The sequence below is a fragment of the Lissotriton vulgaris genome, chromosome 4_1 (genome assembly GCF_964263255.1).
Source record: "Lissotriton vulgaris chromosome 4_1, aLisVul1.2, whole genome shotgun sequence".
Lineage (NCBI taxonomy): Eukaryota > Metazoa > Chordata > Amphibia > Caudata > Salamandridae > Lissotriton > Lissotriton vulgaris.
Genome location: NC_141691.1, coordinates 244,720,216 through 244,734,140, shown reverse-complemented (window position 1 = coordinate 244,734,140; position 13,925 = coordinate 244,720,216). Strand labels below are relative to the sequence as shown.

General features: G+C 47.4%; 1 protein-coding gene across 12 annotated transcripts in view; it reads left to right on the top strand.

Annotated features, from left to right (window-relative positions):
- The window catches only part of MTMR1 (myotubularin related protein 1), a 449,026-nt gene that overhangs the window by 368,617 nt on the left and 66,484 nt on the right, over positions 1 to 13,925 (top strand). For all 12 annotated transcript variants that reach the window (XM_086918594.1, XM_086918596.1, XM_086918593.1 and 9 more), the window contains one exon: positions 12,425 to 12,538. In XM_086918594.1, coding sequence (XP_086774720.1) covers positions 12,425 to 12,538 — 114 coding nt within the window. The remainder of the gene's footprint in view (positions 1 to 12,424; positions 12,539 to 13,925) is intronic.

Here is a 13,925-nt window from a genome sequence, read left to right as displayed (position 1 = left end):
TTCAACCAGGACACGCATCGCATGGCAGCATTGCAAGCTTCTATGCACTGAAAAAGCAACTGAAAGGTTGCAGCAGTGCAAGTATGCTCTCACACACTGAGGTTTTTAATGGATGGAGGTAGGTTAGACATTTATTATAGGATTTATAATCCCAGAACTATGTAGTCTATACTCTGATCCTTCCCAACCACAGACAGACTGGGGAGTCGGAGCAATTTCCCTGAATGTCTCTATTACTGATGGAGGAAGAGTGACCCATTTTTGAACAAATCACAGATCAAGTTTCTGATCATAAACAGCAGAAATATCAACATCCTTCATGTGACCTTGCCACCGTTGTTTCAGTTATGCTCACCAGATGATGCACAGGCCCAACATTCTGCTGGTGAGCATTCAGTGCTCCACCCCATATTGCATAGGTTACATTGGGTTGACAATGATATTACATCCCCTAAGTTGACTTGATAACTTCATTGCACGCTAAGTAAAAGTGTAGGTAAGAATAGTAAATATATATTTGCTATAGTGGTAAGCATTGTAGTGAATGTTAAATTATTTAAGATCTATAATATCAACCTTGATTGTGTCATGCAACCGGGAATACTGTTCACCTCTGGGCTTTTCTTTACTCTCCAAGTCAACAAAGTCTTGGGGGTAAAGAATTGTGAACCATCGACCGAATATGCTGAGCAAGTTTCGAGGCCACACTGTTAGTTCTTGCCCGTGTGGCCACCACGATAGGGAGAGGAGGGCTGCATGTCTCTTGCAGTTTCATATGACCTGAAAGTAACCCCGCTTTTGAACCCAAGCCATTAAAAATAATTTCCAGATTGCTAATCCTTGATGCGACTGCAGTCATTACACCGGATGTCTAAACATCCAGGATTCAGAAACTGCTAGCAAACTTTCTATCACTGCAAAGAGAGGTCCTGATATTTTGGATATTAATATCTCCTCATTGATTCCAGTTATATTACTTATGTTTTTCATTTTGTTTTTTATTACATTTATCTTGAGTCACTCACTTGTGATACTATTGGAATTTCGCTTTTTGAAATGTGCCAGCGTTGGCACAAATGGTGCAATGCACGGAGATCTACAGTGTCCAGCAGCTCGCAGCAGTCGCCTGCTGAGCAATTTCATTGTACATCAGTGAGACGCTGCAGAGCCAAAAAGGAGCCATGCATATGCACAGCTTGTTTGAGGAAGCTGGGAGAGCTGGTCGCACGCGTCCCCGGCCAGGCCTGAACTATTGTGTAATGCCCGAGGTAAAGTAAGCATGTGACTTGGAGCAATCAATGGTGTGATTCTCATAGGAATGAACGTAGTTGGGGTGTTTTGTCTATGTCATTATGGTAACCGTGTCAAAACATGTTCGTTGCTTTGTGGAAAGAAGAGAGCAATTTCTTAAAATACTCAGTCCTTATCTACCATCCACCCGAATTGTATTACAATGGCGAGAAATTAGCAAAAACTGCTAAAAGGAATCTATGTTATCTCTGAACTGTACGATGCACAAACACAGAACCCCAATCTGAGAGCAGTTTCCTTGCTATTAATGCGTTGTGGTTGTCCAAAAAATACAATTCTTCCTACTCAAATCTTGTAAAGCAGGGCCTGGCCAATCTAAGAAACATAACTACCCAATAAGATGACCTATCTTGAATGAGTGGAAGAAAGAATTGAACATGCCAACACATAGTGTTATACCTGGCATCATTGTCGTGGGTTTCCCCAGTATTTTTTGCCTTTGCCTCCTGTGTTTCTGCTGTGTATTGGACTTCGTTTTTACTGGTCTAGAAGCTTTGGCCCCTTTGCCACTGCTGTTCAGTGCCAAGTGCAAGTGCTCCCTGTAAATTGTTTTTATGGATTGGTGATTTCATGACTGGCATATTTGATTTACTAGTCAGCTCCGAGTACAGCGCACTGTGTGTGCCCAGGGCCTGTAAATCAAATGCTGCTAGTGGGCCTGCATCACTGATTGTGCCACCAACATGGGCAGCCTGTAAATGTAACTCATACCCGCCACTGCAGTGTCGGTGCATAGTTGGTACTGCCCTCTCGAACTGGAAAGTGCACCCACTTGCCAATGCTTAACCTTCCCTTTTAATACATGTGAGTCACCCCTAAGGTGGGTAGGGTGCAGTGTATGTGAAAGGTAGGACATGCCCTTATGTGTGTAGCATGTCCTGATAGTAAAATACTGCCAATTTCGTTTTTCACTATTGAAAGGCCATCTGTCCAATAGGATAGAATTGGAATTTATTTATAACATCTTATAAATATAACATCATACTGACAAGATAAGAAGATGAAGTTTAGTATGCCTGAACTCAGAATGAAAAAGAGGCATCTTTTAGTGAGTATGATTTTTACATTATGTGTTTGAAAATACCACTTTTAGAAAGTAGTTATTTTCTCACATAGCCATCCTGTGTGCCACTGCTAGGTTGTGTATTGACTGTCTGGCTTTGGAGTGACAGGGGGCTGAAGATGTGCATTCTGTTCAGACTGCCACTGGGGGAGGGGTGAGGTATGTCCTGCCTTTCCAGGGTGAGTCAGGGCTGGGCTGAATAGACCTGAGCTGCATTCAGAGTAGGGGGAAAGATTTATTTCACACCAGAATGGACCAGGTTTGTCTTGGACAATGTTGTCTCCACCTCCTGCCAGGAAGCTGCACCAGAGAGGACAGAACTGTTTTGGGCTGGGCAAAGTGCTTCTCTGCCACTAGAGAACAAATGATTTTGGGCTATAAAGAGTTGGGCCCAGACCCCCTGAACTTTAGATAATTTCTGCAATTCAAAAGGAGCCTTTGCCAAGGAGAAGAGCTTGAGAAACTGAGGCGAAGTACTGCCCCTTTGCTGTGTGCTGTCTGGGGTTGGCCTGCAGTGGCTGTTTCTGTCAAGGAAAGGACAAGGACTTTGCTGTGTGTCCTGCTTTAGGAAGATCTCCAAGGGCTTGAAGTAGAGCTTGCCTCCTGTCTTGAATTCTCAGGGATACAAAGACGTCATCCCCAGCTCCCCTGAAAACTCCCTTGATGAGAGTTCTTACCTGCCAAGAGGTGCCTGTTGCGGTTCTGGGCCTCTGGAGGTTGTTCCTGCTGTTGGTAGCTGGAAAAGTAATGCAACGAGGGGAAGCACGACACATCCGTACCTGTTTCTAATGCATGGCTGAAGAAACCGACACAGTGGCTACACGTGGCTCGAGAAATTGCTGCACGCCGCATCGAGTGCACCAATCTACGAAGGGAAAGATTACCGCACAGATTCCGATGCAGGCCCTGTTGTATGGATGCAAGAACCAATGCATTATGGGACCGTGGCTGAAGAAATCGCAAGAGCCTTTGCCGCTGCCGCATCGAGAACCAACTCATCCCCGATCCTCACGCATCGCACCGGGACGCCAAGCCCACAAGGATGCTGGGGCTGCAGTAAGAAACCGATGCATCACCTCTCCACACAGTAAGAAATTGCCGCCTCACCTCTCCTTTAGTAAGGAACTGACGCATCACCTCCACTGCGTGGCAGTATAGAACCGACGCATCACCTCCCCCGGAGTAAGGGACTAATGCATCACCTTCCCTGCGCATAAGGAACCAATGCATCACCTTCCCTGCCGCTTTTCTTGCTTTTAATTTTGACACATCCAATGTACTTTGTGTGGAAAGTATAGTGTCTGCAATTTGTTTTGAACATAACTGTTTCTAGCTTTTAAAAGTCATATTTTGATTACTGTATTGTGGATTTCTGTTGTTATGGTCTTGTTTGGTGTAGATAAAGATTACTTGCTTTTCTAAACTGGTCTGGTGTCCAGTTTTACTGTTTTCACTGTATTACTGTATGTGTGCACAAATGCTTTACACGCTACCTCTGAGATAAGCCTGTCTGCTCGTGCCAAGCTACCAAGGGGGTGAGCAGGGGTTATTTTTGGTGTGTATCCCTCTTACCCTGACTAGGAAGAAGGGTCTCTACTTGGACAAAGTAGAGACCCCCATTTCTAACACATAGCGACTGACTGATCTATGTTCAGGAAGGTGCATTGACCTGTGGCACTTGAAGGACTGTGTTTAACTTTTGTAGCAATTCCTGGTGAATCTGCAACATAAAGACCCCCTCCCCCCACTCCTCTTGTGAGCTAAATCTGTGTTGATGAGGTGCGTGCGACACAGAAGTGGTGTATCTCATGGGGTGAAGGGATTAGAGCAGCCAGATCTTTTTATAGGACTGGCTTGGATGGTGTAAAACATTTCCCTATTGCCTCTGGATTCCGATAATGCGCTACTGTCAGTAAACCCATAGGATGCTACTTACCAGAACATCCCAGAGCATGCACATTTAGATCCAAATACAGATTTATTTTATGCATAGCTGTATGATGACCGGATCACTCATCAGAACCAGATTTAAAAAATCTGAAATTTTTGTTTGTTGTGATTCGCAGTCTGCAGGCTTGCATAATTTCTCCATTTGCCTGCCTGATTCTGATTGGCCACCAGTGTCTCTCCTAATTTATGTTCACGCCCATCCATGTTAGTTTCGCCAACTTCTCAAGATAACCGTGGATGTTACAGAAAAATGATTTTTGCGGCTCCTTGAAGCTGAAATCCACGGTCACACTTCAATAGAAATAAATATGTAATATTTTGTGTTGTGCGTTAGGAAGAGGGTCTTTCAAATAACCATAACTGCCCAGTTTCAGTGAGTTTTGGTGTTTAGGGATACCATCTGTGTGTATATAAATCTGTGTGTTAATACATGACATGGATCCCTTGTGTATGGTAGAAAACCAGAACTCTTCTTTAGTTCATATGTGGTTTTGTAGCAAATGCTCCATGTGATGAAGTTGCATATTTGACGTTAATTATTGACCTACTTTGTGATCAACTGACAATGATAAATTGTAAAATATTTGTACTTAATTGATATTGTTTGTAAAATATGCAAGTCAAATGGCCACCCAACTGCATACCTCTATTGAGACTCTTGGCGTCTCGCCTCCGTGCCAGAGTATGCTTGGGCTAGGAGGTAGTGTAACACGCTGCACCATACCATGAAAACCAGCTTTGAAAAACCATGATTCTCGCAGTGACTTGGGAAGACCTGGAGAGCCAGGTCTCATGAAAGCACTCATCGTGTCTTTGAATTTGTCTCTCCCAAACCTCCAAAGTGCTGATGGTGGTGTGTGATGGTTCTGCACCATAGATTAGTTCTCTCAATATAAACATTACTGCGGTTGCTCGGACCAATTCCTTCATCCATTGGGTTGTAAGAGCCTCGTGGTACCTATTGGTGCGGACTCGCTGACGTCATGTCAGATAGAGAGTGGGATGTGTGAGATGGATGTGCGGGTGGGATACTAATAATCATGAGCTCTCTAAAAGTCTTCGGGCTGACCAAGCTGCTGCAAGTGACAACCGCCCTCTGATGGCTGCATCTGATTGCTGGACTGTAATTTTCAAAGTGCCTACCCTCAATAGGGTGTGTGGCCTGTGTTCTCTAATAGTGCAGTACAAAAACTTTACCATGCAGTCAACAAGAAAAAAAGGAAACCCACTGGAGATTAGTGGGTGAGCTGCAAATTCGATCTAGATAAAATATTTCAACCACCCTAAAGCAAGAGGCAGACACCAGTGGGGGGAGGGGTCTTTCATGGTTGGATCATGGCAGTTCATCCAGCTCTGAAAGCAGCCTCTAGCTTGCAGCCCACAGAATGGCCAATAATGACCAGGGGAGGACTTGACTGTGGGAGCAGCTGTGAGGTACTGCTAGCCCTCTGTGACAGCAGAATTCATCCTTTACCGGGGATATGCAGTGCTTGCAAACTAGGAAATTGAGGAGTGCCAGTGGCGTAGAATAAGTTATTCTCGAGAGTCCGATGGTAACTCTTTACTCTGCAAAGCTACGTGTAGACACCACTGGAGTGACCCAAATTCTGACTCAGCCTAACGTGGCAAGTCTTTTAAAAATCAAAGTAGGTGGATCTGGCCAGGTTACACCAGAGTTAGATGCTTGTCTACCTCAGTCCATGTCACTATCCTAATGACAGGGGACGCCCAAACGCTGATCCGTACCTGGGAGTTGTCGAAGGACCCACGGAGCTGCCCTGCCTGCCCTCTATCCTTTGGATATACCGCCGCTTTCCGCAACTGCTCGCCGCACCCGCTTCGCGGTCAGCAGCGAGGGGCGAAGGCAGCTTGGGAGGGCATAATCGCTGTAAGGAGGATTGGACAAACAGCAGAGGGCGTGTGCAAGCAGGGACTCTGAAGACCAGGAGTCCCTGCGCTGCTCAGGTGTGCACGGCCGCGCCCCCAGTGACACACGCCCCCCGCCTGCAACGTCTACCATTTATCAGCTCGTCTGGCGCTCAGCGGGACGCGAGCGGGACGCCGAGCGAAGCCCGGGCAAAGGGCGGGCAGTCTGTGGCAGTCAGGGGCTGTCAGAGGCTGGGCCACCCCCCTGTCATCTACTGTCTCCTGCGCTAAAGTTAGTTGTTTCCTTGGGGGTTTAGCCGCCTAAATGTCTACCCGCTCTGGGAAAGCTTTGAGGGGTGGGGGAGAGGGCGCTGCGGGGAGCACCATGATAGGTACGATGGACAAATTCATCACAAGAGTAGCTGCCGTTATCGAAAAGGAGTTTGCGCTGACGGAGCGCCGCCTCTCACAAGAATCTTTTCCGGCTAGACGCTCCTCGTTGGGAGCAGTGGCACAGGCCCTGACCCCAACCTTCACCCATCCTACCTCCCCTCCTCCTAGGACCGAGTCCGAGCAGCCACGGATTGCAGCAATAGGGGCAAGCATTGATAGGTTGGAAAGTTTGGAAGAACAATCCTTGCCCCTTGGCTCTAGTCCAGCAGTCTCGTGACTACGTTCTGTTGCACCTCCGAGCCTTTCCATCGGCCAGGACTGCCAACTACCCCTTCAAGACCCTCCCTCGGCCTCGAACCTGTCGTGCTTGGCACATGACTCCTTGGTTCGCATTAAAAGGAAAAGGGTTGCTAGTACTGGGAAGGGTAGCTTTACAACACTCCACAAGCGCCCGAGGAAGCATGTCCCAAGAGGCCCCGGCCCAATAAACAGCTGTGGTTCTGCTACACTGACCCCGGATCCAATAGGAGGAAATGCTCCCCTGGTAGCTGCGGCTGAAGCAGAACAGGCACACCTTATCACCCCTGCCCTACCAGCAGTATGAATTGCCTTCCTTAAAGCTTATTGAGAATCTGGTTAAGTCCCTACTGGTCCCGCTTACTGATCAAGTTAAGGGTCTGGGGGAAAGTCTAGATAGGTTTGAACAGACTACCCTATATAACTTTTGTTCCCTCAAAACCCTTATCAAACTCCAGTCTAAAACTAGGGAGGACGATATGGGTGGGAATGACGGAAAGGGGGCTATAGGGGGCCATAGGGGGCCCAACTCAGGCAACACTCCCGTCAACGTCTGCAACCACTACAGCAGTAGGAAAGGACTTGACAACTGTCTCTGTGATCAATGCTACCGTTAAACAGGGAACTATTACTCATACTGCCCAGGTCCACGCTAGTACCCCCAGTTACCGAGAAATGCAAAGACTAAACCAGACCAAAAGAAGTTGCAAGTGGGAGGGGCCCAACCCAAGCCAAAACGACCGGCTCAGCCAACTGTTGACGTCAGGGGAGCTGCCTCAGCTGCAAAGGCAAAAGCAGCTACGAGCCATTTTGGAGCTCCTTCTCCAGCGGTTATACCGCAGAAGGTGGTTCCAAAATGTCTGCCAGTTAATCTCCCCCCCAGAGTGCCACCCATACGTAGCTGTCCTCATTAATGTTCCCATTCTGAAGGATGCCCAGTTGGAAACACACCAGGCACTAAAGAATAAAACTATGCATTGGCTAAAAGCCAACAAACCCCTACCTAGGGGTGTGGACGGGTTAATTCTTGGAGTGCGTAGGGTAGGATGGATAGGACAGGGAAAGAAACCATTCGAAGGCGATTGTGTGGTAGTCAACTTTCAAGACACGAGAGTTGCCCACGCAATCTGCAACTCCGATCAGGTTGCAGGTGGACCAGGCATTGACGTGGTGGATTTAACATACTTCTACCCGCGGCCAGTTATGAAATACCTTGGCCCATCCTCTATGAATACCTGCCAAAACATCACTGGTAGCCAATGGTATCCTGTGATACCCCAGTTCCAGCCGCATGCAGTATGGCCAAGGTCAAGATGGGGTCCTATGGGGTACTGACTTGTTGATTCCCTCGGGGAGGTTCGGGGGGATTTTATATCTGGTGGGGCTCTCCACCTGTCCCTAACGCTGACTAGCCCACTTACCCCTACAGGGAAGCAGGTAGCCCCAATGGTTAGACGGGAACCAGGTGTGGGGCGGGACACGATTGAAGTTGATAATGGCCCTCCTATTTTGGTCGAGGCAGATACGGTTGACACCGTCGCGTCCAGTAACGCTGCAGCTGTGACGGACCCACCTATCAGGGTTTTCAGTTGGAACATGGCTGGACTAGATAGGAAGTTGGCTTTGCCTGACTGGAATGCCCTTGAGGAAGAGTATTCCATCTGTGTGTTCCAGGAGACATGGAGTAGGGAGCCCACACACAAGGCGGGTTATTCATCCCACTCTATACCTGCCGTCTACCCAGAATCAGGTAGGGAACGTCCCTCGGGAGGCCTCCTTATTTGGGTAGCCTCTTCCCTTAATTGCAAGGTAGAGGAGCACCAAACTAACTGCCCGGATCTCCTCAACATTACTTTAAAAAATTCCAGGGGTCGTGTTATTCTAAGCATCTACAATATTTATGCCCGAGGCACAAAGGGAGGCAGACAATCGGCCACTATAGCTCTTTTAGAGAGATTGCTTAGGTTGTCCCCTTATAAATCATGTACCCTGGTCGCGGGCGACTTTAACTGCACGTTCGAGCCCCTTGGCTCGGAAGTCACCCTAGACCAGGAGGAGGAAGATCAAAGGAAGGGGATACCAGCTCTAGAGCTAAGCCCAATCAAGAGATGGACGGAAGTGGCTCTCCAGAATAATTCTCTCACTATGGAGTTTGACCTGCGTGCCCTTAACGGTAGGACAAGATCTGACAAAGCGGGAGCCCATACGTTTAATAGGCCAAACCACACGTCAAGAATTGATTACATTCTGCTTGACGTCCACTTATGGAGCGCGGTGAGGGATATTGAGATTATATTGTCCGTTGAGAGCGATCATAATCTGCTCTCCCTTTCCTTGACTCCCTGGTGGCTGGAGGGCATAGGGGGTCCGCCTCCACGCACCACTGTTCCCGGTGAAACAGTTGTCTCGAACTGTGGCAGTCGGCTAAAGTGGGCTAAGCTCACGCTCTCGGCTGAGAAGGTGACCATCATAACGCAGCTCCTAGCCACAGCCCTAGAAAATCTGGATTCTCCTGAGGGTGGGCCGGCGGAGGTGCTTGACCGGTTCCGCGATCTAACCCTGGCCATAAGCAATCTGTTTATTGTCCCAACTAGACACAATGGGGCTAAGACACGCCCAGGGAAAAGACAGGGTTGGTTCAACCGCAAGTGTAGGGAATCCAAGACATTGCTTATCGAAGCTGTGAAATCTAAGTCCCAAACAAGGACTAGGGAGGCCAGGAAGTTATACTCACACTGCATGAAAATGGCAAAAAAAGAGTGGGAGGATAACTTTTGGCAGGATCTTTTGGCCGCTAGTCGAGGGAGGGACGCTAAGGGATTCTGCAACTTGGTGGGCTGCAGGAATCGTCCTGATGACACCCTGAGGACTTGTACCATCCCAGCCCAGTCGTGGTTTAACCACTTCAAGGCCCTATACTCAGCAGTAGAAGGGCCACTCAACGAGCCATTTCCCCTTCCCCCACTCCTACTGGATAGAGCCACCGACCCCTTTACTGCAAGGGAGGTTACGAACATTATTAAATCTTTGGTACCCCTGAAAGCAGCTGGCCCTGATGGGCTTCCAGGGGACTTACTTCGAGCCTATCCGAGTGACTGGGGCATACTGGTTTCTGCTCTCCTGAACGCCATCCTAGAGGGAGGTCCTGTCCCAGAGTCTTGGAAAGGGGCAGAGGTTGTTCCAATTTTTAAAAATGGCTGTCGGGACCAACCGGGGAACTACAGGCCGATAAGCCTCATAGACTCAACCCAGAAGGTGGCGGGAAAGGCGATCCTGGGGAGGATTCTTCATTGGGTGGATGAAAACCACATATTGTCTGACCTCCAGGCAGGTTTTCGTTCCGGTACGGGAACTATTGAGCAAGTGTTCAGACTGATGCTTCTATATTGGAAGGTGGTGGAGCTGGGCAAAGGCAGTCTCTACTTGGCATTTATAGACTTAAAGACTGCCTTTGACCTGGTTCCTAGGGAGGAACTTTGGAGGGTCCTGCAGGGTCTCGGGCTGCCCCCTTACATTCTGTTGCTCCTCATTAAATTACATAATGACAGCTATGCACAGGTGCGATGGGGCCAGAATGGGGAAAAGACCGATAGGATCCCGGTCAACAGGGCCGTCCAACAGGGATGTGTATTAGCTCCCACACTATTTTCCCTGTATGTGAATGGTGTGGTGGAGCACCTGCTTGACGAACCAGCAGATGCACCTTCCCTGGGGGGCGTGCGGATTCCAACACTGTTGTTTGCCGGGACACCCTCCTCATTTCAAAGACTCCCCAGGGCCTTCAAAAGCTTCTGAACCGATTCCAGGTTTTTGCTCAAAAAGAGGGCTGGTCATCAATGTGAATAAAACGAAATATTTGATCATGCACCCTCCACGTAAACTTGGTCGTCCACCTGTCCTGAATTCTGTTCCCCTTGAGAGAGTCTCCGAATTTGATTATTTGGGGATTCGCATGAGCGATGCCATGAGTTGGACACCCCATATTAATAAAATGACCCTTAGCCACAAAAGGGTAGGGGGAGCATTGTTAAGGGAGTATCGCAACTCATCTAAGCAATGTGTAGCTCCAGTAATTGACATCTACAAAGCCAGAGCAGTCACGGCATCACTTTACGGGGCTGAGTTATGGGGCCTTGGTAACTCGGAGGCTCTATCCAAGGCAGAGAATACATTTCTGAAGGACCTTCTGGCTATTCCTCTGAGCACCCCAACAGTCCCAGTGCTTTTGGATGCGGGATGCAAATCAATTAAGGACCAGGCTCGCCTCCGGCCACTCCTTTTATGGGCCCGTCTGTGGAGGGTCCCCGAACTGAAAACCTATGCGGATGGGCTGTCAGAGGTGATGGGAATGGGCGGCTGGCATAAGATCAAGTGGCTAAGGGACATCAAAAACCTTTTGGAGGACTTGGGTTTGGGGTCTTGCTGGACTACAAAATGTGCCCCGCCGAAGGCAACCCTAAAAAACTATATTGGGAGTGGGTCTCTGCCCAGCTCATCAGCAATCCACGTCACTGCAATTCCACTGCAGCTTATTTGAAAATCAAAGACGTCGTTGCCTTTGAGCCTTACCTGGACTTGATTACAATACCTGCTGATTGGGCACTTTACATCAAATTTAGAGTATGTACCTTACCCTTAGGAGACCTGCTCTCAAGATGGAATACGCCTGCGCAGGTATCACCACATTGTGCCCTTTGTTCAACTAGGCCTGAAACTGAGGCACATTTCTTTTTTGAGTGCCCCGACTACTCCCGCCCAAGAAGACGCTAGCTCAAACCTCTTTGTAGACAATTGGGAACTCGCCAGCAATCGGTGGCCTTACGGATTTTACTAACTGACACTTCCTCCCCCATAGTCTGTGGCGTTTCTAAATTTTTTAAATGGGCATGGTTGATCCGCTCAAAAAGACTGTCTATTTCAATTTAATTCCTTTTTAAATTAATTTATTTGATGTACAAATAGAACTCTTTTATCTCACCTCTTTTTTAACTTGTAACAGTTCTTTTTACGATGTGCTGTTGTATATACTTTTGTAATGCTTTTATGATATCTGCATATCGAAATAAAGCTATCAACCAACCTAATGACAGACGTCTCATAGTTACACGATATACTATGGTGACGTTTGCACTGTACATTAATTGAATGGCTAAATAAACCTATGTCATACAAAAAACCATGCAAGCCTGCTCATAAAATCCTGTGTTCCCTTACTCCTTGGCATGCTTTTTGTGTAACACTAAAGGTATTTTATTTTTTTATTAGAGTGTCCTAGCAGATGATCAGTAATCGTTATGTTACTCTTTAGCACTATTAGTAAAGTATTCAGTCACAGTATCTATCAGCACAGTTTATTTCCTAAAATACGTACGGTAATGTGTGTGCGTACTTAATAAATGTAAACATATGTGTAGCATGCTTTTGACACCCTTGCTTTGCTTAGAACACAAATGCTGGCAGTATTGGAAGGTAACGCCCTTCTTAAATCTGTAATATCTGTATTTACCTTCATTGAGCCTGCTGACATAAAGGTTTTTCGTTTAGTTTCCAGCAGCATTCGAGTTTAATGAACTGTTCCTGATCACCACGTTGGATCATCTTTACAGCTGCCTCTTTGGGACCTTTTTGCACAACTGTGAACAGCTCAGAATGAAAGAGGTAATTCTGCACATTTCTTTTCTCTACCTTGTGTGGCCAATTTAGAAACGGTTGTCCTACGAAGAGTTCGGAGATTGTTTGCTGCTAAACAAGGTTGCTTTGCTTGATGTAAAGTTATTTGTTTTTTGGAGAAAGTGAAACCTGCTACATCGGTTTGTATAAAAAATATGTGAGCCATGTTTTCTTTACATTACACAAAGCTACCAACACTAGACAAGGTTAAATTCTGGTGTCGTCCAACCATGGGATTACGACCATGGATACTGGAAGTATTAGCTGGGTGTTGTCAGCATAGGATGTTGATGGCGTGGGAGCAGATGATGCTGGCGGGTGGAGTCATGTAGGCGTTGAACAGAGTAGGGCCACTGGAGGAGGACACCTCAATTACTGGCCCTACCATTGCTCAAAGGCAGCAGCGCCGGCAGCAGCAGGGCAAAGGAACTGTGCAGTATGACCGCAAGGAGCGGAGTAAGCAGCTAGTAGTGGTGAGTGGATCTTGGAGCAGTGACTAGGGATACAAAAAGGCTGTTCATCAGGGAGCCTGCACAGTTCAACTTATTAATGGTGGTGCCGCCATATTGATTCAGTAGGCATACCTGCTTTTCTAGTTTCCTTGCCAGGACAGGAAGAACTACAATCCTTCTCTGATTTCTGACATGACTTCCTAGTCATAACAGCGCTTAATGTATGACGTACCTCGTCCTAGAGAATAAACTGCATTTGAATTCTATGGAGCCTGACAAGAGGTGCACTCAATTAGGGATAACAGCACGTTCGAGGCATATGGGCAGCAGATGGTACATTATGAATAGATCGCCATCTGGTGTTGGGCTCGGATGATTGCACTTTGTTTTTCTCTTGGAGAGTCTTTTGTATCTTGGTGACTCCTCCCTTAGTTGGTAGTGCGCATGGGCATCGGCTCCATCCTTAGATTGTTTTTTTCCGCCATCGGGTTCGGATGAGGATCGAGACGCTCCAGATCAACTTCGAAAGAAAGTGATTTATCGGCGCGTATTACCTTTCCAAATCGACGGTATTGTTATCGAACGCGTTCATCTCCATTCCGACGCGTTGCAAATTAAAAATCAAAGAGAAAAACTTGGATCTACGTCGAAGAACAGGAGACCTTTCTCGGCGCAGTCAAGCCCGGAGTCCATGGAAAGGACTCCATTCAAAAAATGTCCAAAGTGTGGTGCTAAGTTCCCACACAAGGACCTACACGAGGTGTGCAACCTCTGTCTGTCGCCGGAACACGAATCCAGGGACTGCGAAGCCTGCGCAGCATTCTCCTCCAAGCTAACGATTAGAAATCGTCGAGCTCGAAGACACGAGGTTTCCAGAATGCAGGCGGAAGCGATCCCGGAGTTGTTCGGAGACGACCAAATCG